We start from the raw sequence: 24235 nt of genomic DNA, 5'->3' as shown, positions 1-24235 counted from the left end.
ATGTCAGTTTAATTCTAAAAACAACAAAGGAAGACATTTATGTTGCATAATACATATTTCAGTCAAGGGTGGGTCTATCATGATGATGCCACTAAGATATGGTGATAAAATATCAGTGAATATAAACAGCACCCTGAAGTAGAATTAAGCTGAAGCAGACTCATTTAGCTTAATTAGTGCAAAGAGAAAAATCCTTCAATAATATTCCACTTGTTGATGGGTACTAAATCAGGACTGGATCCACCCTTGCACTGAAGCTAGAGAATAATTTGACAAGCCAACTCAAAAATATATTTTACAGAGTGAGAAATCACATCCTTCATTGCTCCATGGTTTATTGCACAGCCTTACTACTTACTGTTGGGAATAAACATGATCCCGTTCAGCCAAGTGTCGATGTCGGCTACCCCTGGGGGTGAGGAAGAAAGAGAATGGAGTGCCAAGACCCTTGATGGAATCAAACTGAACACACACATTGTAGCTTTATACTGTGCAATGCATACTCTGTGGTTTTGCCCCAAATCAAGATTATTCTATTAATGAGCTTCACTATGAGTGATTCATGAGTCATTTGAAGTACATGCCGCAAGGCAGCGGCTAGCATGTTCAAAGAAACTGCTATTGCATGTCTCCAGGAGTCGAAATTAAACAGTTATAACAAAATATTAACTGATCAAGCATGCTCATCACAAAAACCTCAATGCCTAAACATAACTGAATGTTTCATTATGTAATCCAGTAATCACATACAATGCTTCAAATTCCACTGATTCAATATCACACCTAATTTTATTTTAAATACAATTTGATTTAATAGCAATAAATCCCCATCTATGAATGCAATTAAATGCCTTCACAAAAATAAACCATTACAGTGGTAGAACTTTTGAAAGCCATTTATTACACTTAAAGTATTTTTTTAGCAACTCCTTTCTTAGTAAACTTTAGTTCATTCAGTACAGTAAGAAACGGAACACATCTTCCCATTCCTCAACAGCTTAATATTTAGACAGATAACATAAAAAGAACAATTATACGATATGTTAGTTTTAGGGAGAGTATGTATTATTTATCCTTAAAAGAGTTAGGTTTTAATGCATTAGCCGTTGCAAAGAAAAGCAAGTAAACTGTAGAAATTCCATACTGTGATCATCAGCCCATGGTTTCTTTAATTTGTTTTTGTTCTAAATGATATATTTTAATTCATGTTGAGGTCAGCACTAGGGGTACAAGTTAAAAATTTACTAACAGTCTCCAAACTTAAGACTTACAATTGCAATGTTATCCTCAAGGAGTATTTATTCATCAAAATAAATAAATATCAGTGATTTTCATTCCCGTATTTAATAAAAATAACTAAGCACTATTAAAAGAGATGAACAGTCGAATAATCTCTACTCAAAGGTTTGAGACAATTTGTAAGTAGCCTTAGCAGCTAGCAGAGCCATGAGACCTGTTTAAAATGAATTGGTTCTATATTCTTGAAGGTACAAGATCTGCATTTGTCAATAGTTTGCAAAGCTTTTGCTTCTTCAAGGGCATCTTAAAAGCTCTGCACAAAATTACTGAATGATTACCCCAATATTTAAGTGGGGAGGAGCTTCCAGTTGAGATGAGTCAGTGTGATTGAATCTAATGAAAAGGAACCTCAATGAAATTATAGTGTACCTGCAAAAAAGGAAAATGGCAGACCTTGATGAGCAAGTGATTTCCCAATAGTGAAATGTACTTGTACTTTGGACCAACCTTTTTATAATAAGATGTGGGGCTGCCCTTTATAACATCTGCAAGCTCCACCTTACCTTTGCCCAGACCTCTTATTTAAATATTAACATCCATGAAACAAAGTTTCCCTCAGCCACTTTTTAGCATGAAATATTAAGTGCCAATTGACTAAAAGCCACTGTTCAATAGAAGCGTTGTCTCATATTCCACGGAGTGAAGGCCAAAGTAATTAATATCTAATGAACTAAAATCCATCCATTGCAACAACCCTTTAGAGGGTTATGAATTCCTTCTTCCAGCAATAGAAAGGAATGTCCTCAAAATGAAGCTTAAAAAGCCATGCAAAATAGCCCTTTATCCAACATATTAGCTAAGCAAAGATCAATGATGGTTACGCATACTTCTAAGCCGTCATCTCATTGCTTGTTGTTAAGATCCATAAGTTTTAAGTCCTTCTCATCACCACCTTTTTCCATAAATCAAGGTATTCATTATTGCCCTTGGATTTAAGATAACTAAATTAGACTTGATTCTTGGGATAACTCAATAGCTGTAGCAGAATTGGTAGTTTTTGACTTTTTAAAAAGAATTGAATGGCAATGAATTTTGAAAAATTCAAGCAGAAAAACCTTTTCACAAGCCGAGTTTTCAGACGACTTGTAACACCTAGTATACAATCATCACAATAAAAAACTCATCCAAAACAGCAGTTATACAGCAAAGATGGCCAAAAGTGTTGACTTCAAGTAGAACTTGGCACAAAAAGAGGTATGTCTTGTTCCATTAGCTGTAGCTTAGCCTACTCTACACGGAATTTTGATTCTCATTACTAGATGTCAATTGGTGTTTTCATCAGCAATTACTTCGAGAAAAGGAAAGTTGAAAGGGCCACATTTTGTAAGGGCATAATGAAGACTATAAGAAAACACATTCTTATTTAATAGATTCCAAAAAGTGGAAGATGATAAACATATTTTATCAACTTGCCCTTTACTTTCTCTACAGCTATGCTTCATAATTTAATCAAAGCATAACATTTTATCCGCACATTAGATCTACTTTATTTGAGCATTAATGGGAGCACACTTAAAAATTGACATCTATTAGCACAATGTAGCGCAATATACTGTCTCTCCAATTCTTATTGTTTACACTTGTTTTTAACATGCCTATGACCTAAAATAAAACTACAAGTTTCGGTTATTGAAACGCAAGCATGACATTTCTGAGTCAATTCTAATCTGGACGGGTCCACCTTAAACTGATTTTCATAGCATTATGAAATTGCTTTTTAAAGGATCTGATAAATTTCATTCCATGTTAATGGTTGATAAATTCCTAATGGTTTACAATAATATAAAAATTATGTATTTGCATTTCTGCAATTGATACATTTCATGCTATCTTTGAAAAATTGAAACCCTTCTGAGTATTGATAGTTATTTATTTTATGGATGACTTGATGAGATCATTTGCATTCTTTTGAGATACTGATAGCAGCAAACTGATATAGTCTTTGACATTTCCGCAGATTATTAGAATTTGAGAGAACTCTCAAGCCATAGTTTTGACAAAATATTAAGGCAGAACACAGGTTTCCAAACTTTTGGAAACCTGTGTTATTTTGAACAAATAGCAGGAGAAAAAAATTTAATTCTGGATATTATTTGATGATCAAAATCTAATGCAGATGAAAAAAATGAAGCCATGCTATATTCATATTTATAGATGACTAAACAATGAATCCTTGAGAATACACTTATACATCACTGCCAATGTAATTAACGCTAAAGGCTCTTGGTCTCGTTTTAGAATAGTTACAACGTCATCATTACTCGGCTTCCTTCATATTTGGTACTTTTACTTTGCAATTATCTCACCTTTATAGATGACTACTGTTCATGCAATTGAGATCCTGACTAAAAAACTGCTTCGAATACAACAAAACTCAAAATAAACTGTAATATCATTGAATGGCTATTTTCTTTGCATATGTAAAAAACAATTACTGTATTTAGACAAAATAAAAGCAACAAATGACCAGATGATGTGATATGAAGATGGGCAAGTTCAGAGGACACCAATCCTAGATAATAGTAGATGATTATTAAGTTTTCCAATCCATTTATCGTTTTGAACAGGATACTTCCAGATTGGCCATGGACATAGGGGCACCTGAAGTGTATCAGTGGATAGAAATTGAACTAAATGTATTTTCTCTACAACCACATCCTACTCTCCTCTGGAAGAGAGCACTTTTAAAGAATTGTTGCCATTGGCTTTCTTTTTCATTTCATGATAATCATGAAAGGATGCTAAAATTACTTAAGTTTTTATGAAAAATAAAGAAGACATGAACAATTTTTTAAATTTGCACCAAAAACAGAGAATTCATTAATCAACTGGTTACCAATATTGCTTTATGACATTGGCTTTTGAACTTGATTTTAACTCATCAATTTGATCCAAATAAGACAATGACATGTTATTCCCATATTTTTAGAAAACCATGAAAATGCTGTGCTGTGAAATGATGCAAACAAGACGTGAAGAAAGATTTGCACAGATAGAAGACATAGAGGCAGTGAAAGCCAAGAGATAAGCAGTGATTAAAATGTTAAAGGTTCAGCTATATTATAAAAAACCATCAACACTAAGGTTGGTTTGGTAGGTGACGGTTAAGTTCACCCAGTACTAAGCCATACGGCGTGTGAAAATTCACATATCAGGGTAGGGGGGCCAGTTCCTTTCCCTGTGCCGGTTATGGTTTCCCAGGAAGATCTGGTAACCAAAAAATCACATAGCTCGGGTGCAGCTGCAGGTGCCCAGAGTGCCTTACCCTGGAATCGAACCCGGGCCCCCCAGTCAGTAGTCCAACGCTCTACCCCCTGGGCGACCCACTTTAATATGATAATTTCAATAATTTCTTTACATGTTTGAGGATGATAATTATATGGACTGTAGTGTTGTTCCTGTCATACAGCTTGGATAGTTTGGGTTTAGAAGCCTAATGGTTTAATTAATCGGCATTAAAATAGAAGTGTGGCATAAATGGTAAATGCTACAGAATAATAATAATAAAATGAGGTAATTAATAGTTTAAAAGATAAAAATATTTGTCTATCAATATCAATGATGGAGCAACATAGTGAATTTGAAAATTAGATAATTTGGCAATCACATGGATTAATTCTAACAATTCTTGATAGATTCTTCCTTTATTTATCATTACGGAAATCATTAATGCTAACTGCTCCGTAATTCAGGCAAAATTTACTAGTAGGCATATGATTTCCTGAGAACCATCTACCGTGCTTGAACTTTATTTAGTTCATTTCTGATTCTGAGATAATATTTCACTGAATTCTCTTTCTATACTTTAAAATAACCAGGAAAAATGCTTAAAAGGACTTAATGGCTCCAGCTACCAGTTACATCTATTTATGTACACAATTTGTAAATTTTATTCACAGAAATATTTAGTTCACATTACTTTAGAAAAACTGGAAAACTATGCTTGGCACTGGGAATTAAGTAACAAATACTTCTAACTGATGCCATTTTATCTCAGCAAGGGCAGATCGGCTAACATCAATATCAATTTGATGAGTGGCCAATCCAAGTATAGAGATCTTCCTCAAGCACTCCGTCATACATGGATGAAGAATCGCTGTTCAGTGGCCATATCAAATTGATACTCAATGCAACTTGTCTCTGGTTCGCTTGCCTCCTTGTTAGTTAGTAGTTATGACTATGGTGGAACTACTTATGGTGCCAGAACAAAAAAAAGCAACAAATAAAGTAGGCTATCTTTTCAATTTATCAAGCCTTAGTTATTAAATACATTGAATCTCCTGTGCATAAAACCATATAGGAAGTAGTACGTCTTTGTTCCTTTCACTTCAGTTTAGGACATTCATATATAGTGGAATCTTGCTTAACAAGTCAATTTTCACATAACGAGTGATGAGGAGAGTGCAATTCCCAGACTGATTGCGCACCTGCTATTTCAGTTTGTGTTAAGCACTCATTCTGCTAGCATCCTTGTACCATTAGGGATCACACATTTTACCTAAATTACTTGTGATTTTTGCAAAGTTACATAATATTTTGAGCAAAATTTTTAAAATTTCCCTCGAAGAAAAATCCACAAGACAGCCATAAGAGAATAAAAAAAAAGTAGAAATGAAGAGCAAAATCATTGAAAATTAGTAACAAGGTGAGAGTATAGCTGATCTAGTATGCACATTAACAACCTGTCGACATGAACAATTTGCCTTTCCTTCAACAAAAAGAGAAGACTAAAGAGAAAGATGTTACAAAGTGAGTGGCAAGAATATCTCTGCAGCACTGGCGTATTCTCAACGATGCTCATGGGTTGCTTCTCATATGGAAAATGAAAATCAATTACAATGCAACACTATTAACAAGGATATGATTTGTTTGAAGGGGAAAGTCATTTTTGCCGACCTTGTTTAGATGATTACAAGATGCTTGATGGCTGAAGAAGTATTAAGGGGAGCCTTGCATGGTTTGAAAAGTTAACAAGAAGAACTAGCATCTATGGCATCATGGGGCAGTAGCAAGTTCTGAGTCAAAGGCAGCAGAAAACTTCAATGGTGACTTCAAGAAACTCATAGATTCTGAGGGTTACCAACCCAAAAAGGTTTTTAATTGTGACGAGACAAGTCTCTTCTGGAAGAAGATGCCAAAGCAAACTTATATCTGTACACGTAACAGTAGAAGAGAATTCATAGCCAGGCCACAAGCTCAGCCGTCTCACACCGCTATTTTGTGCCAAAACAAGTGGCAATCTGAAAACTAAACCCCTCCTTGCTTACCATTCAGAAACTCCACCAGCCTTCAAGATTTTAAGTCAAAAACAACAAGCTAATTGTGATATGGTCTTGGGAGTCTTTTACATTGTACTATGAATACAAGGCATCGATCACCCTAATAAGGCAGTGGCTAAGTGGACCAAAGATTTATTTAATGATAATTCTGAGTAACATTCTTAAAAAATTTTGATGCAGCGGCAAAAACAAATGCCTCTAAACAGCTTACTAGTAAAAAGGAATTAGGTACATAGCATAAATAATAAACTATTTCTTTTAATTATTTTTCATTTTAATTAATCAAGTTTGCATTCCCCATAGCTTCATCCCGCAATAGGACAGATGAACATGATCCTAAACAATGTATACACAATTTTCTTTGAATAAAACTAGAACATAATTTATTTTGGCAGCCTGGAATGCATCATTGTATTTTAAATTAATTTATATGAGCAAAAGTGTTTTGCTTCATGAGAAAGATCGCGGAACAAATTATACTTGTTTCATGAGGTACCACTGAAATTCAATTGTTAAAACAAACTAGATAATGCACCACTGTTTATATGGTGGTTACACCCGATGACCTAACGGCATCTTAATAATATAATAGCCAATGCACTGTATGATTTAAATTTAACAAAAATACGTAAAGAGCAATTGTAATTATAACTTATAGATCAGAAAGGTTGGAGGCAAAGCACACTACTCTAAAATTTCCTTCCAGCTTAAGTTTTCCCCTTTACTCATATGACATTGATTGTTTTTGTGTCATGAAGCAGTTTTGCCATTCAGATGCATCCAAGGATACAAGGCAATACTGTAACTTGAAAAATTAGGTATGGTTGAGGTTATAAATATTGTTAATATTCTTCCTTTCTCTCAAGGTGCAAACTATTATCTTTCGGATGATTTCTTCGTGGATATCCTAAACACAATGAGATTTAGATCGACCAAAGTGGGGCGAACTAAAAGCTGAATCATGTAGTAGTGTAGCAGTTTACATATTCCCTTCTCCTCAATCAACGTTCACTAGGCTTTCATTCTTTCTTAAAATATCAACAAAAACATCAATTATACAGCAATTTAAAAAGTAGAGGCATTCAAGTGTCTCTAAAAAGAAAGGACCTACTTAAAGTTTACCAGCAACAGATGTAGCTTGTACTTGTTTAAAACATTTAGTGGTAGGCACTTTTATAGGGATTTAAATGTTCTTAATCCGATCAGAATGCAGGCTGCATAATAAATTGAATCATAAATCCCAGCTATAACTTCAAAATGCATCAATCAAAAGAAAGCATAACATTGATTTTTATAAACAAGAATAAAACTGATATCTTTGTATAAACGAATGCTCAAAAAATCCACAACATTTTCCCAAATATCTGGGGGGCATTACACATGATGGCATAAAAAATAAGCATATAATAATAAGATAACAAATAATAAACAGAAAATTAAATTTATACGTCATGTTGCTCAACAATATTTGTATTCCAATTCAAAAAGCAGAAGCACTTCCAAAGCTTTCTAGCTTCAAGTCCCTTACGCTCTGTAGCAGCAATACTGTAGTCTGTAATATGGCAATCATTTAGATTTACTTTAAATACATTGCCATTAGAAAAGCTGTTTCTATTTTGTTAACAGCCTAAATGCATAATTAATTGATAGCTGAAAATTCAACCAGAAATATGGCAGTAAGATATCCCAAAATACAGGCTCTGTTAAATCTTGCATTTCAATGGATTATCCAAGAAGCCCACAATATAATGATTAGGCACTTAACATATATCTTTCAATATCCTTGTTTAAGGCACTATTTGGGTTCCTCCCATAGAATGACTAATACTTACTACATGATTTCTCATTTAAAACTAATTAATTTTGTCCTAACATGCACTCATGCAAAGGATTATGCTACAGAATGCTGGACTGGCTATAGAAATATTTATGAGGAGCTTGCAGCCTTGTAAAAATTGTGCATGCATACATCTACATTTACTAAGGTAGAAGATATGCTACAACAAATTACCTTAAAACAAGTTCTTCATCAATATACTGCAATAGACTCCTGTAGGTAGAAAAATGAACCAGAATATATGATTGAAAACAAATGAAAAAGATATTAAAGAATATAAAAATAAAAAGCATAACTCTAACAGGTGCAACACTGACAAGAGCTACAACAGTTAACCTAATAAAAACACAAACAAATAACATATTTCACAGTTAAATGCAGTCGAATTTTATGGAAATTTTATCCGAATTGTACAAAAATAAGAAAAAGAATAGGAGAGCAATGCATCATGGATTATATTTACATTGTTTAAAGGGCTTCTACTGCCTTGAATTTAACTTCAATTTGGCAGAATTAACATGCCATCAAAATATTCTTCTAATTATATAATGTAGAACTGATAAGTTTTATCATACATGTCACAATAAATGGCAAATAATAAAGGTTTCATTTCCAATATCTAAACAATTATTCAAAATTTAATGCAGTATAACTGTCATATCAAAAATGCAATTGCAAGGAAAGGTATTTGCATAATTAGCAAATGTAAAGAGTTAGGTTAAACATTATGTTGGCAAGACACTACTAAGGAGAGATAATAAAAAAATGCAGGAAAAATACATTAAGAAAATAATTCCCATAATAATGAATCTCAAACTTGATTACTTGATCATGCAAACACAAAAAGCTATTTACAAATCATTATGCGAATGGATGATCAGTAGAAACTCATTCCTATGAAACTTATAAATTATTCGACTTATACTCAAGAATCTAAATTATTGCGTAATGCCTAAGAATGGTATTCAATAAATTCACTAGATTCCGACTGTTATATTAGGGAATAATTTGTTCTGCATTCTGGACAAAATAACTTGTTCATTAATTAGGTGGATCCTAAATTTTGAGATATTTTTGGAATCAGTACACTACATTACATACATGAAACATTGCACACATTCCAAATTCATGATATCATATATAACTAATCATGTGTGTATATACTTGAAAATGAAGAATGTAGGGATTTGAAGGTGTATCTTGTATTGGATGCATTAAGAAAAACGAGCAGTACATGGGATATAGTATACATAAAGAAGGTAAGTTGAATTTTAGGCAGGATTGACTACTTAACACAAGTGAAATGCCATAGTTTTACCAAAACTTTCAAATTTTACCTGGGTATATCTTCTAAATAACATAATGAATTAAACCCATTCTGCTTCACATATTATAAAATGCATCTTATCTTTTCCTTTGGTTTAAAAGAGAAGAAAAGAGGAAAAGCATATAAAAAAACCAATGTAGTTTTTTCAAATATAGTGGAACTTGCTAAAAGAGAACCTTGCATTGCAAGTTACTCATACCACAAAAAATATTTTATAAATGACTTGCTTAATAGCAAACTTTTGCATGAAGAGGGACAAAACAAAGAGAGAGATTCCTGGAATGTCTCATAATACTTTTCATACTAATATACAGAAGGTAATTGCAAGGCAATGCTATAAATGAGAAAATCACAAAAAATCTTCTGGTGCCATATGAGGATACTGAAAGCCTGGGAAACTGTTCCATTGTATGCCGAGAAGCATCACTCTAATACGGCAGTGGCTATGTATGCCACAAATTTTTTTAATGATAATGGTAGCAGTTTCACAATATTTTGAAGCATCACTAAAAACAAATGTCTCTACACAGTTTTCTAATAAAAAAGAATTAGGAATGTAGCATATACAACAACTTAGTAGTATATTTTGATTATTTTCTGTTTTCTACAAATCAAATTCGGATTCTAGGTTGGTTCATTTTCATTGAATAAACCTCACACACAATTTATTTTTTTTATTTATTAATTGTATTATATGTTAATACATGTGGGAAAAATTGTTCCTCTTAATGTGTTCCACTTAAATAAAATATTGCAGCACAAATTATGCTCATTATGTGAGGTTACAGTTTAGGAGTACCTATGAAGCCCTGGCCATGTCTTTTCATAGCACTGCGTTCTTCATGGAAGCTTTCCTTGCTAATCACTTATGATCATCACCCAATTAGCTAGAAAGAAGTCCAACATGACTAGAGATGAAGTGTAACTTGAGTGACACATGGCAACCTTGGCTCTTGAAACTTTCCAATAGAGTGTTCATGATGGCCGAGTTGCTTCTTATTCCTGAGGAAACCATCATAAACTCCAACAAAATATTTCCACACTAAAAATTCTAATGTAATTATGTTCATTTTAAATCCTATGCCTTTCAGCAGTTTTCTCATTTGAGACCCTGTGAACAATCCTTCAGTGGCATTGGATGCACTCATCTTGGGAGATTTTCTTTACATACACAAGACAGTTCTTCCAGTCATGTCTTGAGCTTTCACAAATCTGCTCATCCGACCAAGTTTCACATGATTAGGGGCAGTATTATGTTTTCAGCTGCAACATGTGGTGGAAGCTTCCCATTCCCTCTGCTGTGAATCAATGATGGTATATTGGCCATGCCTCTTCATGATGTGATCAGTAATATACCGGGAGTCCATTGAACAGAGATAGCAGCAAAGCTTCATCCTATATAACTGATATATTGAGGATTTTTTATAGAGTATAATTACTGATTTCAGGGAGGCATGTAGCAATTGCCCTGCAATATGCCTTCATGATAGCTAAATGGATGAGATACAGATTAAATGCTATGTTTCCTTCAATCCTAGAGCATTTGTTGAGGCCATAGATGACCATTTATTCCCATAATACCACAGGAATTATATGGTTTCTGATTCTGGTTTTTTTCTAACTTTTCAAGAATAAATACTTTTTTCACAGATTTCTGCCACTAGTTTTACCACTTTATTTCCCTAATGGAATCCAACCGAAGCCAATAACTTAGAAATAAAATATTTCAGTTTTCCCATGCAGCACAGACACAGATAATAGTTAATAAAAATATTTTTTCAAATTTCAAGGCTTACCAAATTAAAAATCCATTTAATGGAACTTCATGATGAACGCTAATTTTGCCAGGACACATTTTTTCTGTTTTTCATTTCTACCATTTGGAATATACTAATATGCACAAGACTAATAATGAAATCTCATTAATGACTTGGCAGTAGTAGGACACCTTGACCCTGTCAGGAATTGATATTTTCTTGAAAATAAACATTTTATTTACAGAATGATACAAACATTTTGTCCTTCACATTTCAGATGAAGTCACTTCCACAGCACATCCTGAACGATGCTCTTCATTTGTGTCTGTACGACCAAATTTTTAAACTAAAAGGGCTCACGTTGAAGAGTTCACCTAGTACTAAGCCCAATTGCATGTGGAATTCAAACACCAGGGTAGAGGGGTTGGTGTCTTTCCTGGTGCACCTATAGTTTTCCATGAAGTTCTGGTACCCGAAAAATCACAAAGCTTGAATGAAGCTGATGATGTCCAGAGGCATCTCCAAGAATCAAGCAAAGGCCCTCCAGGAAGGTGTACAAAGCTCTACCTATCCACCACCACTTACCCTTACGTTAACAAGTTTCTAAATATAATCTCACTTGAATATAATGTTCAATTTGATTGTGCACATTCGATTTAGAATACCTCACTTGATATCATCAGGAACTGCTACTTTCAGCTTATTAACTACTAACTACCGCTCACTGCTACTTTCTGAACTCAGAATTACAGACCTACGATAGTGCCAATAGTCTAATGAGGCCTGACACCTTGATATTCCAGTCTAATAAATGTACTAAACCTTATAATTGTTACCTAGTATGAATCCAATCAAAGTATTTGTATCAATGGTAGACAATTCAAGCATCAGCACAAAACAATATCTGATAATTAAAAAACTAAAAATGGGTTCATCAGTCAAGCATGTGTACACACACACTGAAACATATCTACAGCCATTTAATGTTGGAGAAGTAGAAGGACAAAATTATCAAGCTTAAAGCAACACACATTGAATGAGTTGTCAAAGAGAATGACTATGAAAGAAGGGACAAAATATGATTAAGATCCAGAGCATAGATTTCCCAACTGAAGTAAAGCACAGTAATTCTGAATTAATGTTTATGGAGCAAACTAAACTATGTTGTTTAGAATTAAAACTTGTCTTAAGAATGTGATGATATGATTTGAGGCTTTAGGAAATTCAGAAAAGGCAAGGCACCCCTCTGTTAAAGGTGTTCTCTCTCATATGTGAAAGATGCAGTAGTTGTAGAAGCTACACAGAAGATTTTCAATTTGATGAATGATGAAAACTGGAATCTCCACCGAGTGGCCAATGCTGAAAAAACAACACTTTTGATGCCATATGCCCATTAAAAATTATTTTTGAGAGGATGATGAAATTATCTCCAGGATAAAGTCCTTTGAGTACATAGTGATGGTTTCAGGAGTCTGAAATTCATGAGCACAGAATATAAATGTATAAATGCTGGTTATATGGAGAAGTGAAAAAAAGAGGACTTTTAATGGGTGGAAATGTGTCTGGCAGTATACAGTACAAAAATGACAAGAGCAACTGCAATGGATGGTGCAAAGATCATTTTATATTAATATATAACCTCAATGCCAGTATAATACAATAGATTAGACTCTCAAATGCCAAATTTTTTGCAATTAGATAATTTTTAAACTCACCCAAAGACAGAAGAAAATTCTCAAAAATCATTGGTTTCAGTTTAACTTTATGAAATGTCATCTTGAAGATAGTAAAACTTTGTAATTTTCATAATTAAATACCCGCCAACTATTTTCATCACATAGGTAACATCTTATTAACCCCCCTAAATAAAATTTTAGCCAAAAAAGTACTTGTTCAACATTCAGAACTTAACACATAGAACATTTTCAGTGATTTTTCTACCTCATGACTGTCCCCTCATGATATCCAGCAACCTAAGTTACCAACCCAAAAGGACCATTTGATAGGTGATGGTAGAGTTCACCCAATTATAAGCCCAACAGTAGGGGAGATTCGCACATCATGGTAGGAGGGCCGGTTCCTTTCCCCTTTCCTGTGCCTATGAGTTGCCAGGGAATTCTAGTACCCACAAAAACACACTTTGGGTGAAGCTAAGGGTACCCAGAGGGGCATGTCAGGGAATCGAACCCAGGTCCTCAGGTCAGTAGTCTAATACTCTACCCCTGAACAATAATCTCCCTCCTGATATAGATGATATACATATCCTTAAAATCTGAATATATTAAATGTCCTAACATTCAATTAGTTTCATAGATGAAGTAGTTTTTAATTTATTAGAATTCAGCTAAATCAGTGACAAAATAAAAATTAATCGCTTTAAAAATGTAAGATTTACTTCCTTGACCAGCTCAAGAATGGAAAAATACCCATTATGTTTTCAGATGATTTCCAGGCCTTAAAGAAACATGTATGGTCATGAAGATTATGCAATAGCAAAATGGAAATTGTGAATTTATACACCAACCATGAGAGATTATTTGCCAGCCATTGCACTGGCGAGCAAATGAAAGTCAACCTGAAATGAGTCCAAATGATAAAGGAGCATGGATGAAGACGATGCAACTGAGGTGCTCCAGAAAAAGAGTATTGATTAAGGATTGCACTAATCATACGCCAAGTTGTATAGAACATACAGCTTGTCAATGTTAGAGAAAAACAAATCATGAAATTTAATGGGTGCACAGTTATCTTAACCATGAGAGACCAAAGTTTTCAAGAGTATCATATGACAAAAGCATGATTTACAGATGATATAAAAGGCTACAAAAAGAATAGTTCCAAGAAGTCTCAGCTTCCTTCGCAGGTGACATAAAACCAGATTATAGAAGCAAGCAAAATAAAGCAGCCATTCAAAAACTTGTGGAAACATCTATTTTCATTGATTAAGATGCGTTTACCTGTAACAACAGTACAGCTACTTATCAAACACTACAATAAAAAATAAACTTGTGTTTGTGCTGCACTAAAAATGAGGTGTACATTTCACTTTAAGAGCGCAGTTTGTGATGAGAATGTTAAATATTGTCTGTGATTGTGAGCAGTCCATGATTTTCTATTTTCTTGGGTAAGAATGGGATACACAGACTATGAATACCATTAAAATGATTGGCCCATGTTTCAGGTACATCCCTTGCCGATTAAAACTTTGCACTCTTCAAGCCAAGACTTCTCATGTGACGACCAGACATCAAGACAGAGAGGGGGAGAGAAAAAGAGAGAGGAGGGAGGAAATTCTGCATGTGTCACTAGTTGGACAGGAAGTAAAGGCTTCTTGCTTAAGGGGAAGCAGGGGAATTCCCTTCACTACTGGAACTGGTGACGGCCTCACTGATGCAGTACCAATGGGGAATGGTTGGCACTTTTTTCTCCGGTTGGCACACCTGGGCTTTTTGCTATAAAGGAAGCACATCTGTGGTAACCACACGTGTACACTGCATGAATGCGTGAGGTGAGAACACATTTCTCAAAGCACTGATGGCACTTAGGAAGATGCAGCTATGTCAATGTGCAGTTGGTAAGTGCCAGAGTGAAGTGCTAGCAGTTGGGAAGATCTACCCAAAAATACTATCACCAAATGGTAGATCTGAACCGCATTTTGTCTCACATTTTCAGTAGACACAAAATGTCAAAAATCATACTTACTGACTTTAACGGTCTATCATAACGATTAAAGATTTAACTTTAAAATAGTACAAACACTGTATGGAACCTTAAGTAAAAAAAATATTTATAAATTTCATTTTTCCTAGTCTTACTAATATACTTTGCCCGAATGCACATAGTTAGCCCCTCACTTATGCGATTAATTTTTGAAAAAAATCTGCCTACATTGAAAACCATGTAACTGGAATCGTTGTTTATACATCATCAAATACTTAACTTGTAATGTTGCCCATTGTTCTATTTATACTACCATGACTCTAAAGAGAACTTCGGAAGAAATAACTGAAATGCTATTCTAACAATGGCTGTTCTGTTGGCCTATTATATAAAATCAACCAATTTACTGTTCAATTGATTAGATAATTAATAATTTTAAGAATTAAATAGCATACTCATTACATATATCATACTCATGAATAATGGTAGATAAGAGAAAATACTAATTAATAAATACAGCGTGTACACTGCACACCTTTGTCCTGAGATTAATAACTGCAGTATCCCGCTCCCTACTTGAGGTGCTCCATAGAGGGCACTATGCCTAATGCAATTTTACTTCTCATGTAACGATTACTATGAACATTTTGGCCCAAAAAATTTTCAAGCCCTCCTCACCATTTTTTTAATTGATGATCCTGTGCACCACTTAAGAAACAAGCTAAATCAAACTTATTGTCCAAAAGCCTTTACACATACCTACTTTCAATTTTTTGGAATAGGAAATAAGACAAATATGACAACATCTCCCATGCATTTGCATGCAACCAAGCTCTTTCTAAAATTTTTTGCAAGATTCCGGCACATCATACCTTTATCCTGCAATGCAATCACCCATTTCTTCAGCGAATGTGATTACTAGCAGTTTTCTACTTTACATGGAAGCCTGAAACTTTTTCAACTATTTATTCGAGGAATTACAATGAAATACACAGGTTATAGCAGAGGAAATCTGAAATATCAATGTCGCTGCTGAAAAATATATACACACGAGGCAAACATGACACCAAGTGAAAGTGTATGAGAGCTACTGCTCATTATCAGGCATTCAGACAGCCCAACCTTGAATTACACACAAACAAGAATTTTTCTCCTCTGATCTAATGCTGTGCTCCAAGGAAGCAGAAGGGGGACTATACCCTAACCCTGGAGCTTCAAAGAAAGGCAGAGATAGAGCCAAGGGAGGGCTCTGAACTCATGTAAGATTAACACCCTTTTTATTGGTGGCAATATTTGAGAAAAAATACAATTGGTCCACAAACGTACATACATAAATCTTCATAGGTACTCTTAATGGGTCTGACTAGAGTTTTTAACTTCCAACCTAACCAGAAAGTGCTAATATTTTAGTGCACGTGCTGATATTTAAGTGCACATGGTTTCATAACAATGAGTTACTACTGTGTAAATAGCTATTATACAGGAAATATAAAGGAATAATACTATTACAAATATTATCAAAATCTTATTAATAAACATGCATTTGATTATATAAGAAGAGAACCCAAAATAATACCATTTGTACCATATTCAATCTCCTTTCTTTTAATATGGAGTTAATAAAATATTACATTAAATAGCTTCTGTAAGACTGGATTACTTCCAAATGTTAATAGTGTATTTTCTGAATATGAGTAAGGAGGTGAAGAAGTGAGGAGGAGGAAAACTCTCAAATCACCAAAAAAAATTCAAGTAAATGTCAATAAACTTAAAAAGAGCCTCACAAAAAAATAAAATGGAGCACAGTCCCCGAGAGCACATTACCTCAGAGGCATTCTTAACACTTGGGTGCCAGTCAGAGGTCGACGTTGTTGAGATTTCTTCTTTAACCACTCCTTTTGAAAATCTAAGTAGGCATTACCACCATTTGATGAATCCTGAGCACTATGGTAACACAAGACAACCACACCAAATGATATACACCAGGAGAACATAGCAACAGTCAATAGATGAAGACAATTCATTTCATTATTTTGTGCAAACTTCTATTTACATGGTGGCCCAAGCACTTAGAAAAGCAAAAATGTACACAAGGCTGAGAAGGAAAAATCCTGCCTATATGTGTGCTCAAAATGACTACCCAGGGTGGTATTCTCAAATGACTACAACATAACTCAGGGGAACAGCTACTCACTGTAGTCAGCAAAGAATAATACCAGGTGCAAAGAATACCATAAATAAGTGAGTAGGTGACAAAGTGTACTTTGAGCTTAAAATTAAGTCCAATCACATTCTAGATCCATCCTTCACTACCAAGAACAATCAAAAGAAAGCACTTACTTTTCATGAGTCTCTTCACATGCTTCTCCCTTCACCCACTCTGAATTACTATCACAGTGATGCACAGCCTGAAAATTGGTACATACACATAAATTTTATTGTGCCAAATGAATACAAAATACATAACTGATGTAAATAATAATTCATTTTCCAAAGGGAAATATTTTTTTAAATAGGGTACAAATATGACTTTGTCTTTACCACATAATATAAAAAGAGAGGTCTGACACAAAAAAATGAGCAATGGCTAGTTTTGATATTGACCATGGTTATTAAAGAAACATAAATTAAATAATTTAATAAATAATGGTCATCCAGAAGATATGAAAATGAATTACCAAAGCGATATGTTTAAAAAAATTAAATTTACTGCAAGCCCTTAAGTCAGTTTTGCAGGTTTTTTAGTTCTATCTCCTTTTAATAGATGAAACCATAAACATACATACCCAAACTATAATAACTAACAAAAATTTAGTAGTATTAAATGGTAGCTTTTCTAAAAACAAAGATAAATATGAATTAAAAAGGTTATTGTAATTTTCTGTTCATAATATGCAAATTTTGCAATTACATGACAAAATTAAAGGAGCGCATATTATGCATGGTAATTAATGTCCCCAACACATTCAATGAGGTATCTTGTGATTTGACTTCATGGTGCACTACACTATGTGACTGATGATATACAGTAATGGTCTGAGATACATTTCCAACTTTTGCAGTGACTTCCTGTTCGTCCTTTGAGCTGCTCTGAAGGCCCTCATTGTCCCTCAGTTGAATTCTAGAGGCCCTGTGGTTGAAGACTACTAGTGAATCAGGCAATTTCTTCTGTGGAATTTCTTAAATTTTATTTAAAGTAAGCTTTTATCTTACCTTTTATCTTACATAATTCATTGTTAAAATGTGTTTCTATTTTAATGACACGGGACGTGGCACTCTAGGGATAGAACATTGGACTACTGACGGGAGGGCCTGGGTCTGATTCCTGGGCACTAACAAACATAAGAAATGGGCCAACTTTTCCACTACTCAAAGGTTAAAAAACTAACAAAACTGTAGTAAGATTATTAATTAGTTTTAAATTTAGTCAGTCTTTATTTATTGTGTGACCCTGAATATAAATATAGGCATAGAGATTGACAAACAGCTCATCAGAACATTACAGAAGGAGAATGATCATAGAACAAATTCTTCCACTTGGTTCATTAAATGTCTCTCTCGAAGTTGTCTTTAGAAGTACAGCATTATAAAAATACACTCGAAATATTATATAAACATTATTTTCATCATCCTATTCATTTTATGCATGTGCTAGATAATTTGTTTCTACATTATTATTAAATTCCTTCTCAACTGTATCCACATTCAGATATGGCCTTAGAGGCAATCCTCTTTTTGTAATTAATTTTAACAGCCATTTATGCATTCTACATTTAAATTGAGAAATTCTGTAACTTCCTTTCATTGCAAATGAAGTGATATGCAAAATCCTTATCAGTGTCAAGCAACTCTCAAATATGCATTAATCCTTTTATCATTAGAATAAATATATAATGATGACTCATTTAATGTTAATTCACACAACTACAAGCTCTTGAGAAAACAAGCCCCATCATGAAGTAAGTATTCCTGTAGCTTCAAATAAAACCCCTATCAAATACAGATGATGTCGACCAAGATGGCTTGAACAATTGAGTCAAGACAAATTTACCAGAAAATTGTATTACACAAAATAAACATTCCAGTGTTCTACATTCTAAATCTGTTCTGTTCTAAATCTTTATATATTAAATATGGAGTGAAGGCTTAGCACATCATATAATTAGTACACATACAGGGTGCATTCTGAAAGTTATGCAATTTTTTAAAAAAGTAATTTTCTGAGCAGATTTCTACAAACATTTCAAATTCTTCCAAATACTGTCCTTGGGCATCTACACATTTTTCCAGTGAGTCTGCCATGACCGGTACGCGCCCTGGAAGGCATCTTCGGGGATCTCTTACAAGGCCTTTGTCACTGCAGATTAGACCTCTTCTATCGATGAAAAACAGGTTCCTTTCAGGACTGCCTAAATCCAAGAGGACAAATGAAGCCTACTGGGGCGACATCAGGACTAAAGGGGGACGGGGTAGCGTTGGCACCGGTGTTTGGCCAGGAACTTGCAGTCTCATAAGGCGTTGTCGTGATGGAGTTGACAGTTAGCAGAGATGTCATTTCTTGTCCTGATGACCTTTTTTCGGAGTCTTTCCAGCACATCCATGTAGTAAGCAGCATTAACTTTCTATCCTTGAGGAACAAACTCATTATGGACCAATCCTTTACCGTTGATAAAGACAATGAGCATGGTTCTAACTTTTTACTTGCTCATTCCTGTCTTTTTGAGCTCAGGGGACTGGTTGGTGGCCATTCAGGACTTTGGCATATCGTATTCAAAAACCCAGTTTTCATCAACAGCGATGACGCTGCCAAAATAATTAGGTTCATTTTACATGTTGCAAAAGTTCACTTTAAATTTCTGCTCGGTTGTTCTTTAGGTTGTCTGACAACACCTTGGGCATGAGCTTGGAGCACACAGCCAAACACGAGCCACATTGTGGTCAGATTTGCTGGTTGACGGCCGCCCAGAGCATTGCTTGCTGTGAACCTCTTCCCCGCCCTCCTTTAACATCCTCGAAACTTGTGAGTAGAACAGAGCAGAGTCCCCGTAAGCCTCACAAATCATTTGGTCAATCTCCTCAAGAGATTTTCAGTTTAGCACAAGACTTAATCACGTGACGTTGCTCGTTCTTCGATTCCATTTTTTGCGTGACACAGTCAGCGCACCAAGGTCTACAATAACAGACGTCCTGCTGCTCCCACAGCTTGGAGAGCACCAAGACAGGTTTCTTTGTGGCAAAGCTTAGCATCCCCTCGCCTACTCCTAATGGTTCAATCCCACTCTTACCAATAGGAGCGGCACGGGAAATCAATTGCATTACCTTTGGAATACATCCTGTATGTTGATAATGAATGTCACCCTTGTTGTTTTCCCAAATTCCAAGGATTTAAAATGATTTCCCCTAGTTAATTAATACGATACCTTTATATTATTCATTATATCCATGATGTCCCAAGCCCGAGATACATCTGCATAATGAGGAGACTGCTGATCAGCAGGGGCATCCCTTTGTAAAGTCTGGTCTGCATCTGTCCCATCGGCTGAAAAATAAAATTAATAATTATTCATTCGCAGATACATTAATTTTAGTGGAGATAAGCAGGTTTAAAATAATGATGACGCAATGAGCCACAAAAACGTCAAAGTACATTGGAAACACCCATCATAAGTGGACATGGGTAGCCCAGGTGCACTGATATAAAAGGGTAAGGAATAATGTTTGCTTTGTTGGACCACGATAATCGAAGGCCCCAGGCATTGTAACATTCTCAACATCCTTGAGCATTTAGATAGTGATGGGGTGCAACAGGACTAATCAAAATTAAAACCATAAACACAGTAATCAACCCGAAGGTTGGTTTGATAGGTGATGATAGAATTCACCCAGTACTAAGCCCGACGGCATGTGAAATTCACACATTAGGGTAGGGGGGCCAGTTCCTTTCCCTGTGCCAGTTATGGTTTCCAAGGAAGATCTGGTACCCGAAAATCACACAGCTTTGATGGAGCTGCAGGTGCCCAGAGAGGCTTGCCCGGGAATCGAACCCAAGCCCTTCAGTCAATAGTCCAATGCTCCACTCCCTGGACTACCGCGACCCACAATCAAAATTAAATGCGATTAAAAAAGAGGAAAGAAGATTCAGAAAAAGCTCATATTAAGGTACTAAGCTTGGATGTTTCACATTCAATCAGGACATTGTCTTATTCACTTAATATCTTTTATAGTAATATCTATGCATGTAATTTACCTCTCAAACAGCAGCTGCGTATTCATGATGATTAAATTTAGGTTAAGCCTCACAGAGGATTTTTTAAAATTTATTTCAATTTTAATTGTACTTCAATTTCTTATCCACTGATAAATAATAAATGAATAAAATCAGACAGATTTGTGACCTTTTGGAGAAATTAGGAATCTAGGAGTTAATCACATGTCCTCCCCCCTCACAGCTTTGAAGCAAGGTCAAAGTGTGTTGCCAGACGACCTCAACAGATATGAGGAAAATTCACATTAATAACATATGGCCTACACATGGATACATACCAACTTCGTTTACATTAATTAAAGTACCTCGTCAAGTTACCAAGAATTCCTTGATATCGGTATGTTAAAAAAATAAGTACATTTTTGCAATGGCTCAAAAGCATATAAATGAGTCTAGTGTAAAAATTCTTGTTAACATGGATGGGGTAATGAAAAAGTATTCAAAAAATGAGTGAACACAAGGCAAGAGAGACAATGACAAAAGAGACGTATTACTTACAGCTTGTCTCCCGTGCAGACCTGGGCCTGTGCTGAGCAGTGTGTTTGGAAGCTATCCTCTGAGGAACATTGGGAATAGCCTAAAAAAAAAGATACTTCAATTAAATGAAAAACATTTTATCATTCCTTCATGAGAAAATGATATAATTTTAGTCAGCAAGACACACAGATGCAGGGTATATGAAACTCGTACACTCAGTGCCATAGTATTTTTTCAGGATTAATGAAGCTTTTTATAAAAACCAAATAATGTTAAAGGTGTGATCAACATAATTGGTGATGATATCTTCAACATAGATACAAAAGATCACAAATGGATATGAGGTGCTATAAAGAGAATCATTCAACCACTCCAGGTATGGCCCTCCCTTGATTGAAAGGTATTACACAAGGTCTGTTCAAAAAGTAGCACAAATATCGAATTTTTGCGGGTTTCGTACATTTGATTTTTTTGGGGCATTAATTTGGACATATTGCTCTAACTTATGCCGAAAAGCTCGGCCATTTAGAATGTTCAGTTAATTGTTGACTGCTGTTTTTCTTGGACGTTTTTTGGCTTGTCCTCGACTTTTGCCTGTTCCAAAATATGAATCAAAGAATCTGTACCAAATTTTGTGTGAAAAACGAAATTAAGTGCTCGAAAACATTGCTAACGAGGTGTTGGACTCAACAACCCAAGGAGGGGTTTGTCTGCATGAACCCAAATTTGCTCCAAATGGTCATAACTGGTGTAGGATCATGGGTTTATGGTTATGATTTGGAAACTAAAGCTCAATCATCCCAATGGAACCTGCAGCACCGGCCAAGACCGAAAAAAGTTTGGTCGAACGTGAAAGTTTTGCTTAAGAGTTTTCTTCGATTGCAGGGGCGTGGTGAATCATGAGTTCTGGCCACAAAAGAGTAAATAAGGAATATTACCTACAAGTTATGTGCAATTTGCGCGAAGCAATCCGCCACAAATGCCCAGATTTTTGACTGAACAAAAATTGGCTTTAGCACCATGACAACGCCCCCGCTCACAAATTGTTACTTGTGCAGCCAAAAACAACAAACTAAAGATGCCGCAGCCACCATATTCCCCAGCTCTGGCCTTCAGTGATTTTTCTTATTCCCGAAACTGAAGAGGCCCATGAAAGGATGACGCTATGCTACAATTGACAAAATGAAGACTGCATCGAAGGAGGAGCTGAACAAGAACACAAAAAATTATTTTTTGGATTGCTTCGACGATTGGGAAAAACACTGGCACAAGTGTACAGCGCCCATTCAATAAATATCGGGACTGGCATCAAAAATCAAAATTTATTGCAAAAGCCCGCTGAAAGTCTGTTTGCGGAATCCTGTTGGGAGCCCTTGTCATTGCCGCTTGAACCTCCTCGATGGAGTCGAACTGATATCCTTTGAGCTCCCTTTTTCTTCACGGCAACAAGAAAAAGGCAGGTGGAGCCAGGTTGGGACTGTTGGGGGGGTTACGCAACACTGCCATGCCAAATTTCAGCTGCCACAACACAATAGCGACACTTTTTGTTCCTCGCTGAAGACTTTTGGCACCAGCTTTGCACACACTTTCCTCATCACATGATCCTCTGTTACAATGGTGTGGATGGTTCCAACTGGAAGGCTGGTCTCCTCAATGATAAGGGCGATGATTAAACGCTTGTCAGAGTCCAAACTTCTTTCACTTTGGCCACCTGAGCATTGGTTCGAGTGGTCGTCGGCCATCCGACCCAGTGCTCGTCTTTGGTGAGCTCCCGGCCTTCCTTAAACATTTTGTGCCACTCAAAAACTCTTGTGTGGCTTAAGGAATTATCCCCATAAGCCTGTGTAATGAGTTCAAGGGTCTCCGATGCGGATTTCCCAAGTTTAACGCAAAACTTCATAGTGTGGCGTTGCTCGCCGGAGCGCTCCATGCTGGCACGACAACAGCACAAACAATCACACGTCAAAAAAATCCACCTCCTGTCTCAACACATTCCTGGAGGCCACTGAACTAAAAGTGCACCTGAGTGGTGGGGGATCCATATACAGAGCCGACTAGTTGGACCCCCATCCACCACTCCGTTGAGGCTACAGCGAACCAGTGCCAAAACTTATTGTACGGACCCTGTATAGTATCTAATGGGGATTACTTTGAAGGGGACAAATAGATATTAATGAACAAGTAAATAATTTTTAAAAAACACAAAGTCGCAATACTTTTTGAACAGACCTCGTATTCACTTGAAAAAATGCATGGCTGCTGAATTTAACTTCATATTACCAGCAGTTAAATAAAATATAGCAGCAGTATAGTATAAATCATTTAGAAAAGGGG

General features: G+C 35.6%; 1 protein-coding gene across 5 annotated transcripts in view; it reads right to left on the bottom strand.

Moving 5' to 3' along the window:
- Positions 1 to 24235, bottom strand: part of hppy (MAP4K3-like protein hppy) — a 63570-nt gene that overhangs the window by 24830 nt on the left and 14505 nt on the right. For 2 of the 5 annotated variants that reach the window (XM_071593684.1, XM_071593689.1), the window contains exons 9-13: positions 21923 to 22001; positions 20580 to 20698; positions 17500 to 17567; positions 8590 to 8628; positions 359 to 409 (exon numbers count right to left, since the gene is read on the bottom strand). In XM_071593684.1, the coding sequence (XP_071449785.1) occupies positions 359 to 409; positions 8590 to 8628; positions 17500 to 17567; positions 20580 to 20698; positions 21923 to 22001 (356 nt within the window). The remainder of the gene's footprint in view (positions 1 to 358; positions 410 to 8589; positions 8629 to 17499; positions 17568 to 20579; positions 20699 to 21922; positions 22002 to 24235) is intronic. The other 3 variants (XM_071593687.1, XM_071593685.1, XM_071593688.1) reach the window with 3 other exon arrangements.

This window comes from Hetaerina americana, unplaced genomic scaffold (genome assembly GCF_022747635.1).
Source record: "Hetaerina americana unplaced genomic scaffold, ioHetAmer1.1.p SCAF_6, whole genome shotgun sequence".
NCBI classification, from domain to species: Eukaryota; Metazoa; Arthropoda; class Insecta; order Odonata; family Calopterygidae; genus Hetaerina; species Hetaerina americana.
Note: the sequence above shows the minus strand (reverse complement) of the source record. Positions and strands in the feature narration are given on the sequence as shown.